We start from the raw sequence: 16,675 nt of genomic DNA, 5'->3' as shown, positions 1-16,675 counted from the left end.
GGTCCCCCACACTTTCAGTTTGTTTGACCTTTTTTAAACATTTTTATTACCCAGCTCTAGTTTAGTTTTTCATTTATTTAAATATTAATGAAAGAATAGCAGTTACACATTATTGTTATTTCTTAATCAAACCAACCAGCAATCCTCACGTAATGCCTTTGAGGTTGAGGGAACAGGAGAAAGTATTCCATACGGCAAAAGAATGACAGGAATTACGGACAGAAAGCCCCTACTTAGGAAATGAATCAGTCCGCTTCTGTCTAGCGGAAAAGATCAGCATGGAAGTATAGAGCCTTTAGAAACGGCTTATGAATTTACAGCTTGCAAAGTGAGTGAAGTCTGTGTGTCTCGTACACATACGCTAACTCATTCCCCACACATGCATACATACAGGTCTCTGGTGGAAAGAAGGGGCATGTGCAGTCTGCAATGCATATGAACTTTCTGTTTAGAGGAAAAAAGAAAAGATTTTTTTCAATAGGCACAAAATCCCACCCCCTCAGCACCCCTCCTTCTCCTGTGTCTGACACTGACTTCAAGGGAGGAGTTGAGCCAATTATCTGTGAGTCCTACAGAAGGAAAATCTGCAATTTGCCAGTAGTTGTGTGAGCGAGAGGGAGAAAGGCAGGGAGGGAAGAAGAAAGACTTAATTGCCGAATGTAAAGAAAAGCCCCTTCTGTTCTGGAAAGAGAATATTTTAAAGCAAATCTCAGACCAGAAGAAAAGAAGCTCATGAGGGGAGGGGTTGTGCCAGGCAAGACCTGGGGAAGCATAGGTTCACCATAGACAACTTCCATGCCCCCACTGATTTTTCCCCATAGGGTGTGAGGTGGTGTAGAAGCAGGGTGGGCCAGCTGGATGCACCCACGACCCTGCACGACTAGGTGTCGCTCCAGAGACCCTTTCCCCCCAGCAGAGCCTACGAAGCACAACTTGCAAGAAAAGCCAGTGGGAGTGGGAGAGACTCCTCTCCTTCTCTTGAACTGAGGCTGTGAGGAGAAGAGCTCATCTCGCCAAAGGGAAAGCTATCACTGGTTCCGAGACCCTTCTGTAGCCCATGTCAGTCTCCTGATTCAGTACTTACCATCCATGGGGGAACGCCCTCTGGAGCCCTGCAGTCCTTCCCAATCCTGCTAAGTTCCCAGGAAATACTGGTGAAGAACTGAGCCCAGAGCAAGCAACGCGGGATCCACAGAACAACAACCTTTTACAGCAGCAGCCGCCTCTGATTAAAATTATCAGCTTTATCAGACTGCACCAAGACCCAGGACTGCTCCTCTGAGGAAAGAGAGGTAAGAAAGCAGTATGGAGTTTGGGATGAAAGTGGGAAACAAATATCCCACAGGAGTGATTGTGGTGTGCATGAAAATTACAGGCATACTAGTAGTGATTAACAAGTGACAGGTCTGTTATGCATGACACAGTTTGTGTCTGCCTGTATGCTTTTTAGCTGGATGCAATGAATTACATTGGGATGGCAAACAGGCACAAACAGTAGCCGAAGACCAAGGAGTGCACGAGAGGCAGTTCAGAAGTCTGTTCATGGATGGGGAGTGGTAGGGAGCATACCTGCTGATGGCAGGATGGAAAACTAAGGTGCAAAAGCTCTAGGCAGGTTGTATGAAGAATGTCTTTCTTAGATACCTCACTCCGAGTGCTCAGGATGGAATTTGTCAGCACCTCACTGGAATTCAGTCAAGTGCCTTTCAGAGCGTGCAAAAGCAGGTGCACTGTCATTCACTCCGACGTCTGCCTACGAAACAAGCAGCGGTCCTAAGTAGGTAGAAGACGATACAGGGAGTCAAAAGAAATAGGGTTTAATGTTGATTTTGGACAGCTGTTTCAGCTCTCGCTGGGCATATGAGCCTTTCCCTTTATTAAGTGGAGGTAATACTGCCTACATTTCTATGACATTTTGAAATCCCTCTGCTGTTCCACTATAAAATACTTACGTAAAGTTTCTAGCATCAAGCCAGTGCATAAAGCAGAAGGTACTATTGGGAATTAATCTATGCTTAAGCATTTAATAAACTGGAAGGAAAAGACGTAGATTAAAGCCAGCTGGAGGTTGTTTGTCTCATCATTCTCTTCTGATTGATTTTGCTTTATTTAGTACATGAACATGTGGTCTCTTTCTGTTTCCTTTCTTCTGCCTTTAATCTTTTTCAATGTATGAGTCCCTGTGCTCCCCCTCACCCCTGGGTGTGAAGGCTGAAGTTTCATTCCTTTTCTGAGGAGGAAATAAGACAGATTGTATTGAACTGGAGAAAAACTGGAGAGGGGGATAAGACGGGAGAGTACAAAACACAAACATAAGCTCCCAGTTCAATGGCACGCTCTGAGTCAGATTTGCAGCAGAGGTGATGAGATGAGTAGCAACCCCATGAATCAAAGTGCTGAAAAGCATCTTTTGACTCCGTGTGAAATGAAATGCAGTTAGGAAAGCACAAGAGTCCTCTTCACTGAATGCCTTGACAGGTGGAACAATGACATCGTAAAGTGACTATTTAATACATTAAAATCTGCGTGTCCTCACACCTCTTCTTCCCCTTCAGCTCATCTACATCCTAGGGGCAAAGTGTCCTGAAATGAGCACATGTCTGCACATAGTATTTTCCCTTTGATGGGGGTGTGATTTAATGACCAGAGATGGAAGGGTGAGGAAAGGTGGGAAGAAGAAAGAGTTTGCAGGGCAGGAGTCCTGGAATCTGCTTATGCTTCCCATTTGTTTGACCTTGGGTGGTCACTCAGCTTCCCTGTGCCTTACCCTCCCCATCTGCGGGTAGCTGGGGCGGCAATTCCTTCTCCAAGCTGTCCACTGTACAGTGGCATTAACTGAGGTCCAAAGCAGTGGAATTCATTTCAAGGTGGAGGAAAGAAGCACCTCTTGCACTAAAAGTGCAAAAATAACCCTCCAAGCAGCTACAATGACACAGTTCACTTCCTTTGCTGTGTGATGGGAGTTTCTCTAATCACTAGCGGCTCGGTGGTTACCTGTCAGTCAACAGCATAATTTGGAGGGTTTTGGCTTGTAAAGCTGCTGGCCAGGATCAGGTTCCCCGGCGTGCATGGTCTGTACAGGACATATAAGGCATTTGCTTAAAAAGCGTAACTGTGCTCAGTCCCAGATGCTGCCGCACCAAGTTGTATGAAGCTGATCTTCAGCGAGAGTGAACCAACACAGTCCACTTGCCCTTGTGCAGCTACACTAGTCCATCCCACCCTGAAGAGCTGATTCATTTCTAGGTTCACTGAACCTAGGCTGTAGAGAATTTTGTAGTTTTTCTCCCAAAATCGATCTCCCTGCTTTTCTCTGCTGGCTAAATAAAGCCTAAGAGGGTGAAAGGAAGCATCCCAAAGCAGCTCTGCCGCCATTTGTCTGCCCATGGACACAAGGCACTATTGGGCTGGTTATGTAGGAAAGGGCAGAGCCAGTGTACGTGGCAGTGTTGTTTCAGAGACTGAATTTGGTGTTACTGCACTGTTGGAGATGGATCCTGTTCTAAATGAAACAGAGCCTGGTCCAAGTACCAGGTGAGCTCCTTGCTGTCATTCACACCACAGTAATCCCAACAGTACCATAACTCTGCATGTGTGTGTCCATCCGAAGTTATGTTCTGACATTACTGTCTGGCTCTAATATTATGCTGTCCTGCTTGCTGAATATAATGCAGAGTGTAAGCTACACCGAGGAAAGCATTGCATTTTCTTCTGTGCTTTAAATGGGGCTGAATGTGCTGTTGGCGTGCAGCAAATTATAGCAATAAAAATAAATAGTAGAGTTTTGCTGTTGCCGTGGGCTATAGCACAGTGCTTGTAACGATGCTGGATCAGAATTCCAGAGACTTCTTTATTTAGCAGTGACCGTATCTTCACTGCTGCTTTGGTACTTAGCACATGTTAAACAAAGTAAAAGATTTTAAGCTTTTGACTGAGATGTCAGCTGCATAAAAGCTTAGGAGATAAAATTCACTCGAGGGAAAGATAGGAATCCAGATATGGATCCAGAAATGATCTTTCAGTGTACATAAAGTGCTTGCATTGTAATATTAAATAAACAACACCTAAGTTAAATAAACGGCACAGTGGGAACTTGATTATTCTTTAATAAGATTCCAGTAACCAAAATAAACTCTGTCAAAATGTGCCTTCTTTGCTCTAACAGTTAGCTTTCCCCACACAGGGGTTATATTTTTCCTTTCAGCACACAATTCATTTGAACTGGTACATGAAAAATGTCTGAGCAACAATTTATTTTCTTTTCCTATCGAAGTATCTGAGTGCTATGTCAAAATGCAATCTCCAAGGTCTCCAGACTCACTTTAGTTGATCAGGGGTTGGAAATCTTGTCTAATAGCTATTTAAGATGGCTGTCCTTCATCTTTTCTCCTGTACTTAGCACCTGCAAAGACTGTGACACCCACAACAACAGTGTGTGTATAAAGACTCAAACCCCTTTGAAATCTGCATTTCTGCAGCTCCATCCGTTGCCAGCCATTCTGCTGCAACACTGATAGTTTGTCGATAGGGAGTTCCCACACTATCAGTCCAAACAGCAAGATTAAAATCTGGTTTCCAAAAGGTCACTGAAGGCACAGATCTCAGAATTTATCATCAGCCGGTGCTATTTTGTGGTTCAAACTCCCTGCATCAGCAATAAAGGTTGTACGGACCAGATATTTGAAGTTACTGAGATGTCTGTCTTCCACTGATGTCAAGAATGATTCTTGTTTCTGTCTGACTTTTGGTCCATCTCAGAAAAGGAGTATTGTGCACAGCTCCTCTTTAGGCAACCAAGCGAAGTGGTTTAGGTCCCAATGGCAGCTGTAGTTGATGCAGTATATTGGGAAATCTGACCTCTTTGTTTATGTATCTAAATGAGAACCAAGCTCTACTGAAAAATCTGGTAATGTCTAAGTGACGCAGATGGTGGGAAGGAACCTGGTGTCTAAGTTGAAGCACAGCTGATAAAATTAGCCCTTAATGTTTAAACGAAATAGCAAAACCATGTTATTTTCATTGTAAATGCTTTCATTTTTATATGACTTTAAAAGAAAGAAAGAGAGAAAAAAAGAGAGAAAGAAAGAGAGAAAGGAAGGAAAAAAACAGAACAAACCCCACAAATGCACGCACATGCTACAATCCCCCCAAACGTTGTAGCTGCTGGGAGAAAGAAAGAAGGAAAGAAAGAAAGAAAGAAAGACCGACCCCCCCACTCTCTGGAAATGAGACTGAAAAAATTAAGCCATTTCCAGTGAAAAGATTTCTGTATGAACCATTCATCTACTAACCAGGAGTGTGCTCCAGAGCACTCTTTGACAAGCCTGTGGTAAGGAGCTGCCCTACTCCATCCTCCATCTGGTTTCTGGTCTTTCCTCCAATTCTGCTATTTTCTCTTTCAGGACTAAGCAATGATGAAGACCATTTCCGGTGGAAACTGCACCCTGAATGTGCCAGCCAAGAACTCATACCGCATGGTAGTGCTGGGAGCCTCCAGGGTGGGGAAAAGTTCCATTGTCTCACGCTTTCTCAATGGCCGGTTTGAGGACCAGTACACTCCCACCATTGAGGATTTTCACCGCAAAGTCTACAACATCCGGGGCGACATGTATCAGCTGGACATCCTGGACACCTCCGGGAATCACCCTTTCCCTGCCATGAGGAGGCTTTCCATCCTGACAGGTGAGAAAGTCGGGAAAAGTTTGCAGATGGGGAATGGTAGGTGAAAGATGATAATGACAGACATTGGCTTGAAAACTGTAGCCTGATATGACTGCTTCTCAGGGATAAGATGCATTTGGGAGGTAGCTAAAAGGACTGCATGATTTTGTTGCAAGATGCATTTCTCTAGAGAGGTATTTCCTGGCCGGGATGCTCCAGGCACTATAGGGAGTACATTAGCCACAGAGGCAAGTCCACTGGGTGAAGGTCTAAAATTGAGATTTCCCCCTAGTTTAATTCCATCCTACATTCCCCTCCTGCTCCATATTTTTTATTGCAGTCACAAATGAATGGCTGAATAAAATCTCATGGGCACAAAGAGCAGCAAAGGACAAAATAAGCATGCCATTGTAAGACACAAGCAGTGAAAAACAAATGTAAAATGCACAGGAAGGGAATTCAAACCAAGAAAATCTCAAAGATTTCTTTTTCCTAAAATTTCCAGCCTGATTCCATTCATTTGCTATTCCATTAAAAAGACAGCTCTACTTTTACCCTTTCTCCTTAGTCTATGGTAAATCAAATGAATTAAAGAGGAAAAATGGAAAATGGTAGGCTCATTTTGTACGTTCTTATTGTCAAGCAGTTCCCGTTGTGAGCTAAGATGTATTCTTTAACTATGAAAGTGACAGTGGAGATATATTCAGCCACAGCTCACAACAAACCTACTTTCTGGGTTTGCTGTATACCCTTCAAGCTAGCCAGTGAAACAGGACATTCATATCTGACCAGGCTAGCATCCACCGGTCCTAGGGCCGGTTTCTGAGATGTGGATGTGAGCTTTTGTCCCCAAAAGCTCTCTCAGCACGTTCCACATGAATGTCATTCAACAGGCAATGATTTGCGTTATTTTATATTTGCAAAAGGAATTGTAAGTCAGGAAATGTCAAAAGGAAATGCCAGGGGATCTGTGTCATTTATGTATTTCTTTTTTTCCATGGTCTGTTTCTCTTGAGCAATTGAAATGACAGCACTGCACATTGGGAAACCTCTCACTGCTGACTTAGGCGTCCGGGACTGACTAGCTGTAAATCTTCAGTTCAGGTGTTGTTTCTCATATTGTATAATCAAAAGGCCAAGGCTGAGTGGCTACTAGCTCTCCATTCTTCCTGGTGTCAGAACAGGCTCTGTTTTACACAGAAATACAAACAAAAGGAACAAAAAAGATAAGCAATGCAGCAGAGCTGAGATAGGAACATGATTACAAAGAGAGTACAGACGGCCAATGACTTGCAAGTCCCATGCAACCTAGGAGCACACAATTGGGTATGACGGAAGTAACGTCATAGCCAAAAGTCTTTTCCATAGCACTACAGAAAGGAGTGGGGAGTTGAATTAGAAGGATTGGAACTAAAGTACAGCTTCATGAACACATTGAGAAGGACCAAACAAAAAATACAGGGAAGAGATGGCAAATAAACCTATTGCTTTTTGAAAGTTAGCTCCTCTGACACAGTTTGCAACCAACAAGCCTTTACAGTATCCTTTTTTAATTGCAGGGGATGTTTTCATTCTGGTATTCAGCTTGGACAACAGAGAATCCTTTGATGAGGTCAAGAGGCTCCAGAAACAGATCCTTGAGGTCAAATCCTGCCTGAAGAACAAGACCAAGGAATCAGCTGACCTCCCCATGGTGATCTGTGGCAACAAAAATGACCACAGTGAAATCTTCCGCAAGGTACGCTCAGATGAAGGCGAGAACCTTGTCTCCAGTGACGAAAACTGCGCTTACTTCGAAGTTTCAGCCAAGAAGAACACCAATGTGGATGAGATGTTCTATGTCCTCTTTAGCATGGCCAAGCTACCTCATGAGATGAGCCCTGCCCTCCACAGGAAAATCTCCATCCAGTATGGTGACACCTTCCAACAGAAATCCTTCCGGATGCGCCGAGTCAAGGACATGGACGCCTACGGCATGATCTCTCCCTTTGCTCGCCGGCCAAGCGTCAACAGTGACCTGAAGTATATTAAATCAAAAGTTCTCAGGGAAGGTCAGTCAAGGGAGAGGGAGAAATGCACGATCCAGTGAAGGGGGCTTGCACTTCTGTCTGAAGTCATCATCCACATGCAGTGCCTTAAAGAAAAACGGTCTGTGGAAGCACAGAATGGGCTCATGGGGTTCATCGAGAAAACCCAACATGGAGAAAGGATAACTCTTCCTGAATGTAAATAACATCGTCCTTGTAAACGACTGGGAAAATCATATGCCTGAGATGATACGAGTGCATTGCTCTGTCTTTGCAATGTAGTTCCCCTTTATACCCCTTTTTGTTTAAAGAATACAGACCTGAGAAGTACAGAAATTTCAACCTCATCCTTACAAAGAAAGTGGGTCAAAAATGCACAAAAGGCATTAACAGTTACCCAGCATGCGGCTCTTGCTAAGAGAGAGAAGGTTACATGTATGTGTGTGTGTATCTCTGTGTGTCTGTGTGCATGCATGTGTGGAGCACTCCTTTAAAACATGGGACTTGCATTTCAAAGGACAACAGTCTTACTGAGGTTTCCTAGATTGGGAGTGGACTCTATATACGGACGCATGACTCTAACTCACTTCTGAGGGGACCTGCATTAAGAAGATCTTGATTTTATGTTTGCTGGGACAGTTATCATTTGTCATCAACATGAATGTGGTTTTTTTTATTACAGATTTTATTTGGGATTTTTTTTTATTGTCTGGGGGTAGGTTCTTAGCAAAATCAGATGACAAGTGTGTCTGATATCAAAACAGTGTCTACTTTCTAGCAGTGAAAGGTGTTTTTCATCTGTATAACTAACTATATAGTATGTATATTGATTGAAAGTGAATTTGTTCTGCCAAAAGCCAATACATTTGACTGCTTTGCAAGCTCGGTGTGATATTGTTTCTCAAAGCAGCCACTCCAACTCTGAATACCATGGTACAAATGCGACACTTTGCCTTGCTGGCCACTGAAGCAGTGGTTCCTTCCTCTGCCTGTATCAGCCGAGACTGACCAGATTCATATGTTGGCTTAGACCACTTCAGAGGCAGGATTGGGTTTTCCTTCAAAATTAAATACGGAACAGTTGTAGAGCCAGCTCCATCATATCTCTTCTGTTAACATGTCTCTAGTCATTTTGTTCATGGTTTTCCCTGCTGTCTGATAAAGGTTGCCTTGATGGAAACCTTTGCACTGCATAAGTCCTTCAGAACAGACGCTTTGTGCTGGCTGTCCAAACAGGGCTGAACTGGCTGGCCAGATAAATCTGGGGCCGTCCATTCACTTCTTCACTTTCTCAGCCCAGTCCAGGCTTCCTTGTCTTCAGCTCTCTCCCTGTTCTGTCTCTGGCTTTGTTGTTCAACGTACTCCTGTATGCCCTCAAAGCCAAATATATTTTCTCAGATGTGAGCTCACCACTCTCGCTGACTGGAATGAGTTATGTGCACACATAACTGTGGGCAAAGCATGGCCCCAAGACTATACCAACAGTAGAGTATATACATTATATATACCTCAGAACGACCTTTAGATATCTTGTCCTTCCCTCACCCTCAAATTCTGTTCTTGGCTGTATCTGCCTTGCTGTGTCCTGGGCAGAGCTGTGAGCTACTTCATGCTATAATTTGACAGGAAACCAAGAATGATGGTTATCTGCAAAAATTAGCCTCTGGGACTCAAAATCCCATATTCATTTATCAGCTCCACCCTTCATTGGTACTGTATATTGACTGGTAAAATACACTGTTCTTTTTTTCCTGTTGCCAGGGCAGCACCTTTCAGACCATGCCCCCCTCCCTATATATAAATATGTACATCGTTTATGATTAAACCTGTTTTATTTATTAGCTGTGTCCTGGTCCTTTTTTACTTGTCCAAGAATAATGAGGAAGGTCCTATTTTTTTGTTGTACAGGTGCAGCTAGGCAACTGAGTTGTGGGTTGAGACCCCTTACAGCCCTCCAGTAAATTCTGGAAGTGCCTTTTATGTCCTTCAGACACCAGGGGCTACACATCTGTCTGTTTGGAACAAAACTGTGTCTCTACCTGCATATTTCTATCTATCTATCTGAACATTGACTTATATGTACAGATACCCTCACAAGCAGAAGCAGACACTTACCCTTCCCCATGCTGCCTCCAACATGAGAAGACAACAATTCTCCTCACGCAGAGCTGCTGTGCTCATCCCTAGTGCAATTTAATGTGGTCTCTGCACAGATATCACTGTTGCTCTCAGCAGTCTCTCCATCTCACCATGTGTACCTCTCAGCTGTATGAGTCTTGGTCCCCCTGAGCACATGCCTACCTCCCTACAGATTCTCCACCCAAGTGCCTGACTGCTGAATGTACCAGTGAACAAGCTCTGGGTATCATGTGCCACAGGGACATGGGGGAGTTGAAGACAGAGTGAAAAGGGCATGCGCACTGGTCATTGGTTAGATTAAGGGGCTCCAGGAAGCTAGAGGAGAACTCCTTGCACTATAGCCCACGTGCTGCACTACTGAGCCTGTGTCTGCTCTCCCTCACCTGCTGGACAAAGCTGAATTTTTAAAAAGCCTCCATAGTCATCAAGTCTCTGCCTTTCTTTGACAACACTGACCTTACAATTATTTTCCCCGACGTCCTTCCATCTCCACAAAAACACCAGCTTTCGTCATTCTTCCACGTCCTCGCATTCCTGCCTTTTCCACAAAGGATGTGAAGCCATGGGGCACTGAAAAACAACATTGCAGTGACAGCAAGGGTGCAAGAGTAGAGGAGGCTGACAACCAAGCAGCAGATGTTCCCAAAGATATGCTGGATTCCATGGGAAGGCCAGTGAGTCCCAGCTTCAGTGTCCAGTTTGGCCTGCCCATGCTCAGGGTGAGAAGCATCTGAGAAACTGGCTGAGAGTGAAGGTGAAGCAGCATTACAGTCACCCGCAGAAACAAATGGCAATAAGCAGGTAATCTTATTAAAGTAATCCTAGTCTTCTCTCTGCATTTTGTTACTGATGATAATTGCTTTTGAAGTTAGATTATCATGCTCCTGAGGACATTTATTTTTTTGGTTTTATTATATCGTTACAGCCATTCTATTAATATTCATATATTATTTGGGCTCTAGAAGTGCTTACAGCCCCTAAACCAGACAGTATGTGTATCAGTTGGTTATTCACAGTTAGCAGCCATTATGTTCTGTGAAAAGGGCTGGGACTGGAAAACAGAGAGCAAGGCTACCTGTCTGCACAGGGGGCATAAGTTAAGGCAGGAAGAAGAAAGGGGAATTGTTTCTATCCTGCTAACTATTGAACGTGTCTGGCTGTAAGACAAAGCAGGGAAGGGCTATTACACGTGTGCAGAAACTGTGAGACCATGAAAGAAGCAAAGAGCAGACCTATAGGCAGGCCTCAGAGGCAGTGGAAAGAGAAATGGCTTTGTTTCCTCCCCATTGGGATTCAAGGGACCTACACAGCACTTACTGTAACCCAAGAAGTTGCGAAAATGCACTGGACTAAGGGCAAGTCTGGAGGAAGGGATCCATCCGGCAAAGATGCTGCAAGCTGCTTTACCCTTATTTGGTCTTACCTGGCATAATTAAGTTGCTTTGTTCCAATAACTACCTTGTCCTATACTGCAGCATATAAAACCTAGCATTAGTGATCCAAAGCCTCACTGTGTACTTACTTTGTGTACTTACTTCCAGGACAACAAACGGGGACATATACCTGACTTTTAGGATCAGTCACAGCCCTGGAACAAGACAGGGCTGAGATTTATTTTGTACATTGCTCTACACGGCAAGGAAGTCCTTGTCCTGAAGAAATTACAAGTCAACACGCTATAGGGCCTACTATAAATAATGACAAAAATCTAATTAAGCCACAGGGTCAGTACAAATCAGGAAGGAAATAGTGGTCATGGTGAATTAAGTGAAAAATAAATTGAGGGTGGGAAGGGCAGAGCAAAAGCCTGTTTTGACATCCAGAGGACTAAATTAGGCTTCTGTTCTGAAGGATCCCCAGGAGGACTACTGCCACCAGGTCAGCCTAACACTAGAGACAGGCGTTCACGGTGCAACCTCACAAAGTGTATTGTCTCCTTGAGATCCCAGGGTGCTATAGGTCTGATTGTCTGGGAGGCTGAAGGGCTTGTTATTATCACAAAGGCAAGTAGGAAATGGTGGGATAATTTCTAAAAGGGCAGCAGAAGAGAAAAGAACTTCATAAGGGGGCTCACAAATGTAGGATGGCAATAGGAGGTTTGGTGGGTAAAGAAAAGATAGGCTACAATGTATGCTATAAAATGTACCTTTTACCCTTATTTCATCCTTCTCTACACACAACTAAAATCCGAACAAATTTTATTTAGCCTTTTTGTCCTTCCTCAAATGTTAACCGCTACTTACTGCTGTGTAGGACCCACCCTCCATTTCTCATCACACCTTTTGCTGCCTTAGATTTACCCTCCTGTCATTGTGGGCTGCCTTGCTAGCCCTGTCCTAATGTCTTGGCTCGGGTGCAAGGTTACAGGCAGAGGTGTTTTTGAAGTAAGTGATGATTATTTGATTTGAAATTACTATTATGCTTAAGGGGTTTATTAGCATTATTGTTTCTGTAAAAATACATGGTGGCAAGCTCAGATTAAAGAGTCTCCTTGGAAAAATATATAAAACGTGATAGAATGTACATTTTCCCCACTGGTTTCTATAGCAACAGCCTTTTCTCCGCACTCAGAAAGAGCAGAGAATTTGCAGGGGGGAGATGAGTAGCAGTGGCTCTGCCCTAGATCTTTCACTCTGAGTCCTTATGGGAGGTTCACCTCTCTTCATGCTGTTACATGGAGAAACAAAGACCACCAGCCAGACCCACCTCATAGATCACTCAATATGTTGGGTAAAGCTGTGGGATGGATATCCTACCACAGATAAGGAAGTAATTTCCATGATGTGATTGTAGGCTGGGGCATTGCTCCTGGCACAGTACCTGACATGGGAAATATACATTGCAAACTGCTATAAACCCAATTTCTGTACTCGGGTTTGGTTAGAGCTACGAGCCTTGCCCAGCTTCTCTCGCCCCTGTGTCTTTACAGACCACCGTCTGGTATGGTCAGAGCCTGAGACTTCCCAGAGAAACATTTCCTTTTGCTCTCATGACAACATCAGCCAAAGACCTTTCCTTGCCCCCACCATCATTGGCCATCCATAGCATGCGGAACTGCCCTGAGTCCCAGGCATCGTGTTCCTAGAAAGTTATTGACAGTTTGGAAGGAGGCCAAGGACTAGCAAGAAAAAACATTTTATGAGCCTAGAGGGATATGAGCCTAGACTTGAGTAAGCCTTAGGAAAAGTCTGAAAGGAATAACTTTGTGCCATGTAGGTAAACAAAGTCTGAGAGAGGCTGGCTGAAAACCCCTAGATGCATTTGAAAGGTGGAGATGACAGCTGAGATAGCACTTTATTTAGAGTTGGACAGTGGGATATCTCAGTGGGAACTAGAGTATTAAGCAGGAAAACATAGGCAAAAGATCAGGTCACACTTTAGGCAGTGGAATTGATTGGCAAATTTTCTAAGAAAGAGATGTCATGAAAGTCCCATTTGCAAAACACTGGGAAAAACACTGAAATCTACATAGCCAACGGGGGTAACTTGGTGTTGGCAGTGGGATAGAGTGGCTGAGCCAGTAGGTTATTTTGATCCCCCACACTTGTTTCTGTGGTGGAGCCTGATCCCAAGACTGCTTCAAAGAAATTTCCTCAGACTGCCTGTCCTCGCTGCATGCTCCCGACCCCCCAAGTGGAGGGTTGGTAGTTCACTGGTCCCCTCCAGCCAGACCACTAACAGTAGAGACAGGACATCTTACGTCAGGCCCTGCTTTTTAGATCATTTCCACAAAGATCCCTGGATTGTTTGCAGCAAACAGCTCCTTTGGTGAATTGTCCATGAACAGTTTCTTGCGCATTTGTTTATTGTTGAGAAGTATTTGATGAATGATTTATGCAAATGTGTCCTGTGCTTTGGCTGGGATGGATAACTAAGATTAGTTCAGATTAAACATGAAGACAAGGAGGGATGAGGTCACTGTGTTTCAGGACATCTTGTAGCAAAGTAAAAGAATATAAATGAAAAAAAAAAAAATTCAACTTAAGTATGTGTCCTCACATCACTCTGACCTAGAGGGAAGCAAATTCCTCTTCAGACTATTCCTTCCCTCCAGGCTCTTGAAGCAGGCATTTCATATGGACTGTATTTATTCAAATAGAGTGTCCTCTCACAAGCATTTGGCTTTCAGCAGTTAGCATAGAGCACCAATTCACACATGAGGGCACTGAATATTTTAGATTGGTTTTAGCAATATATCTTGAGTCTATATTTTGAAGTTAAAAAACAAAAGGAAAATAATCTCTACAGTTGTGGTGATGAGAGGAAGGGGGTAAGAAATTTCTGTCTCCAAGAAACAATTCCTTCACACACTGAGACCTTATCTGGAAAATTACACAATTCTATTAAACTAGGACTTGTGGTCTTTCTGTGTTAGACTGGGAACCAAAGCAAAAGAGAAACACAAGAGACACTCCCAGCAGTGGAGCAAGAGCATGCATTTCAGACCCCACTAACACCAGTGCTGTGATGGATCCCACCTGGTTCCTCAATGTCTTTGCAAATCTCCAGGAGCTTCAGAGTTAAAATAAGTTAAGGTTACTAAAATAACTGGGTGTTAGGTACCACAGGTTTCTGTCTTACTCTTCAGGTCAGAGATCTAACAGCCCGTAGGAACCACCCCAGCAGTTTCCAAACTCCTTGCATAAATCAGCATCTCGGTTTCCCATCCCTGATAGAGGGCCAATAGAACTCACAGGAGAGCTGAGAGAGGATAAACACCTTCTAGATTGCGAGGCACTTGGGTACCACAATGATGGATAAACACGTTAAAAGGTGAAGAGGCAGACCGGAAACAAATATCGCCACAATCAGGAGCTGAGCTGCTGCAGTGCCAGCTACACAGGAGAGCAATTACATTTTGCATAATCCCCGATTTTTGCACTACCTACAGCCTTGTCCTCCTCAGCATCCGCTGAGCTGGCAAGTCCTGGGAGCCTCAGGATTAAAATTACACACTGGCTGCCTCCTGCTCTTCAATTATTACATACCTGTGTGCTAAATGGCAGTGTGCTGCAGAAAGGTTTTTGCTCAGGGACCCTTGGGTGGATGCACAGCATAACCTCTCCTTTCACTCTCTCTCTGCTGGAGAACTGAGTGCCGCAGGGAAACACAGCTTTGTCAAACACAACCTGGGAGGTTAGAGGATGGCATAGGGAAGATCAGTGGCACAGCTTTCGGCTGGTCCAGGGCAGAATGTCTTATCTTTTCTGTCACAAAACAGTTTGTTCCTTGCTGGATGGCTCACTGCCAAGGTAATAAATACAAGTTTCTAAAAAGAAATAAAATAAAAAGGAAAAATAAACACAGAGCAAAGACTTGTTCTGCAAATTGACAGGAGACTTGCCTGAGGCAATGGATAAGGGGTGACACGGATGAACAGCTCTCTCGTGGAGCCTTTTTAGAGAGAGGACCAGAACTCTCAGATACTCTTTATGAGATGCTGCCATCTGGGAGAAATCCAGATTGGCAATTATCAGAGAGAACAATTCCAGCTGGCCACAGCACTGCTAAAGCAGAAATTATCCCCTTACACAATGGCACTGACTCAGACTGCTTGCAACTTTTGTCAAGTTTGGGGCAGTTACACAAGGTCTGTCATTAGTCATGGTGGTATTTATTTGTATTATGGAGCTCTGCCCAAAGTCCAGGACCCAATTATACCAAACAATACACAAATACACAACAAATAGAAAGTCCCGATGTACACAAAGGCCAGGGCAGAATCTGCAATATTAATTCACAACTCTCCTGATTAACATCTGAGAGCTAATTATTTCTGTAGAGACCTCATAACTACTACATTGTGGTAGTAGCAGCACCAAGACCTAGTATAATTTAGTAGTGATCTTCATTCAGCTGGACTTACTGAAACAGAGGAAGCAGATGTAAGGGTTATGCACTGTTTCCAAAATGCTCATGGGATGGGCAAAAAAGATTATTCTTGCAGTGGTTTCTTGCAGTGGTTCCTACCAGCCTTGCCAAGGATCGATCTCTTAGGCAGCACCTTTGTGCTGTGTTGGTGGTCCTGTGGTTGTGCGAGCCCCAAGCCAGCTGTGGCTCATGGTAGTTCCGACCTAACTCGGAACTGTGCCCTGTGACAGGCAGCGGAGCTGCCTTACATGTGGCTGTCGTGAAACCTGAGTCTGGGCCGGGCGAGGAAGTGAGGCAGCCGTGCTGGCATTGCCAAGTCATGGCAAAGGCCTGCTGACTGCCCTATCCTTTAGTGACCAGGTGATGCCTCAAGGGATGTCTGCTCCCCTCCTGCCTGTAAGCCATGCTGGGACCTCCCATAGCTCTCAGGGGAAAGAAATGGGTCATATACTGCTAGAAGCAGGGTGCCTACTCACGTCTGAAATACAAATTGATGGAATAGAAGACAGTTTTAGCCACTCACAGAATTTAAAGTTGAAAGCAGTGAAAAAGCATGGAGCAGATCAAGATTCTCCTCAGTGGTCCCCTTGTACTGCTGTAGCCCATGCAAGAGGTGTTATTTGCCCTTCACCTCCCAAAGAGGAATACCTCTGGCACAGGTTTTGGCAAAACAGTTCACAGCATCCTAAAACCTTGTTTCCTCCCTCCACAGCATGATCACTGGATAAAGGTCATCCCTTAGATGGATGGTAAAACCCTCCCAAGACAATACGGAGTCCAGCTGATGGAAAGCACTCCACCAGCAGCAGCACATTTTACTGTGTTAGACAGCGAGCAGATGCATAAGAAGTGAACACCCTTGTTGGAAAGGAGAGCCTTAGGGATGTTTTCTACCCTTTCTTCTTGGGACTTGACACATCTTCCCCAACGCATTTTCTCTTGTCAGACAAGAAGAAAGCCAAAGATGAAAATGTCTG

General features: G+C 44.1%; 1 protein-coding gene across 1 annotated transcript; it reads left to right on the top strand.

Annotated features, from left to right (window-relative positions):
• The first annotated feature begins 1,160 nt into the window (after positions 1-1,160).
• On the top strand, positions 1,161-8,562 carry RASD2 (RASD family, member 2). Its single transcript, XM_009881874.1, has 3 exons — positions 1,161-1,292; positions 5,403-5,682; positions 7,221-8,562. Exons 2-3 carry the CDS (start codon positions 5,412-5,414, stop codon positions 7,748-7,750), a joined length of 801 nt encoding a protein of 266 aa, XP_009880176.1. The 5' UTR covers positions 1,161-1,292; positions 5,403-5,411; the 3' UTR covers positions 7,751-8,562.
• Positions 8,563-16,675: the final 8,113 nt, after the last annotated feature.

This window comes from Charadrius vociferus, unplaced genomic scaffold, assembly GCF_000708025.1.
Source record: "Charadrius vociferus isolate BGI_N301 unplaced genomic scaffold, ASM70802v2 scaffold413, whole genome shotgun sequence".
Taxonomy (NCBI): Eukaryota; Metazoa; Chordata; class Aves; order Charadriiformes; family Charadriidae; genus Charadrius; species Charadrius vociferus.
The sequence above is the reverse complement of the archived record's forward strand: the minus strand, read 5'-3'. Positions and strand labels throughout refer to the sequence as shown.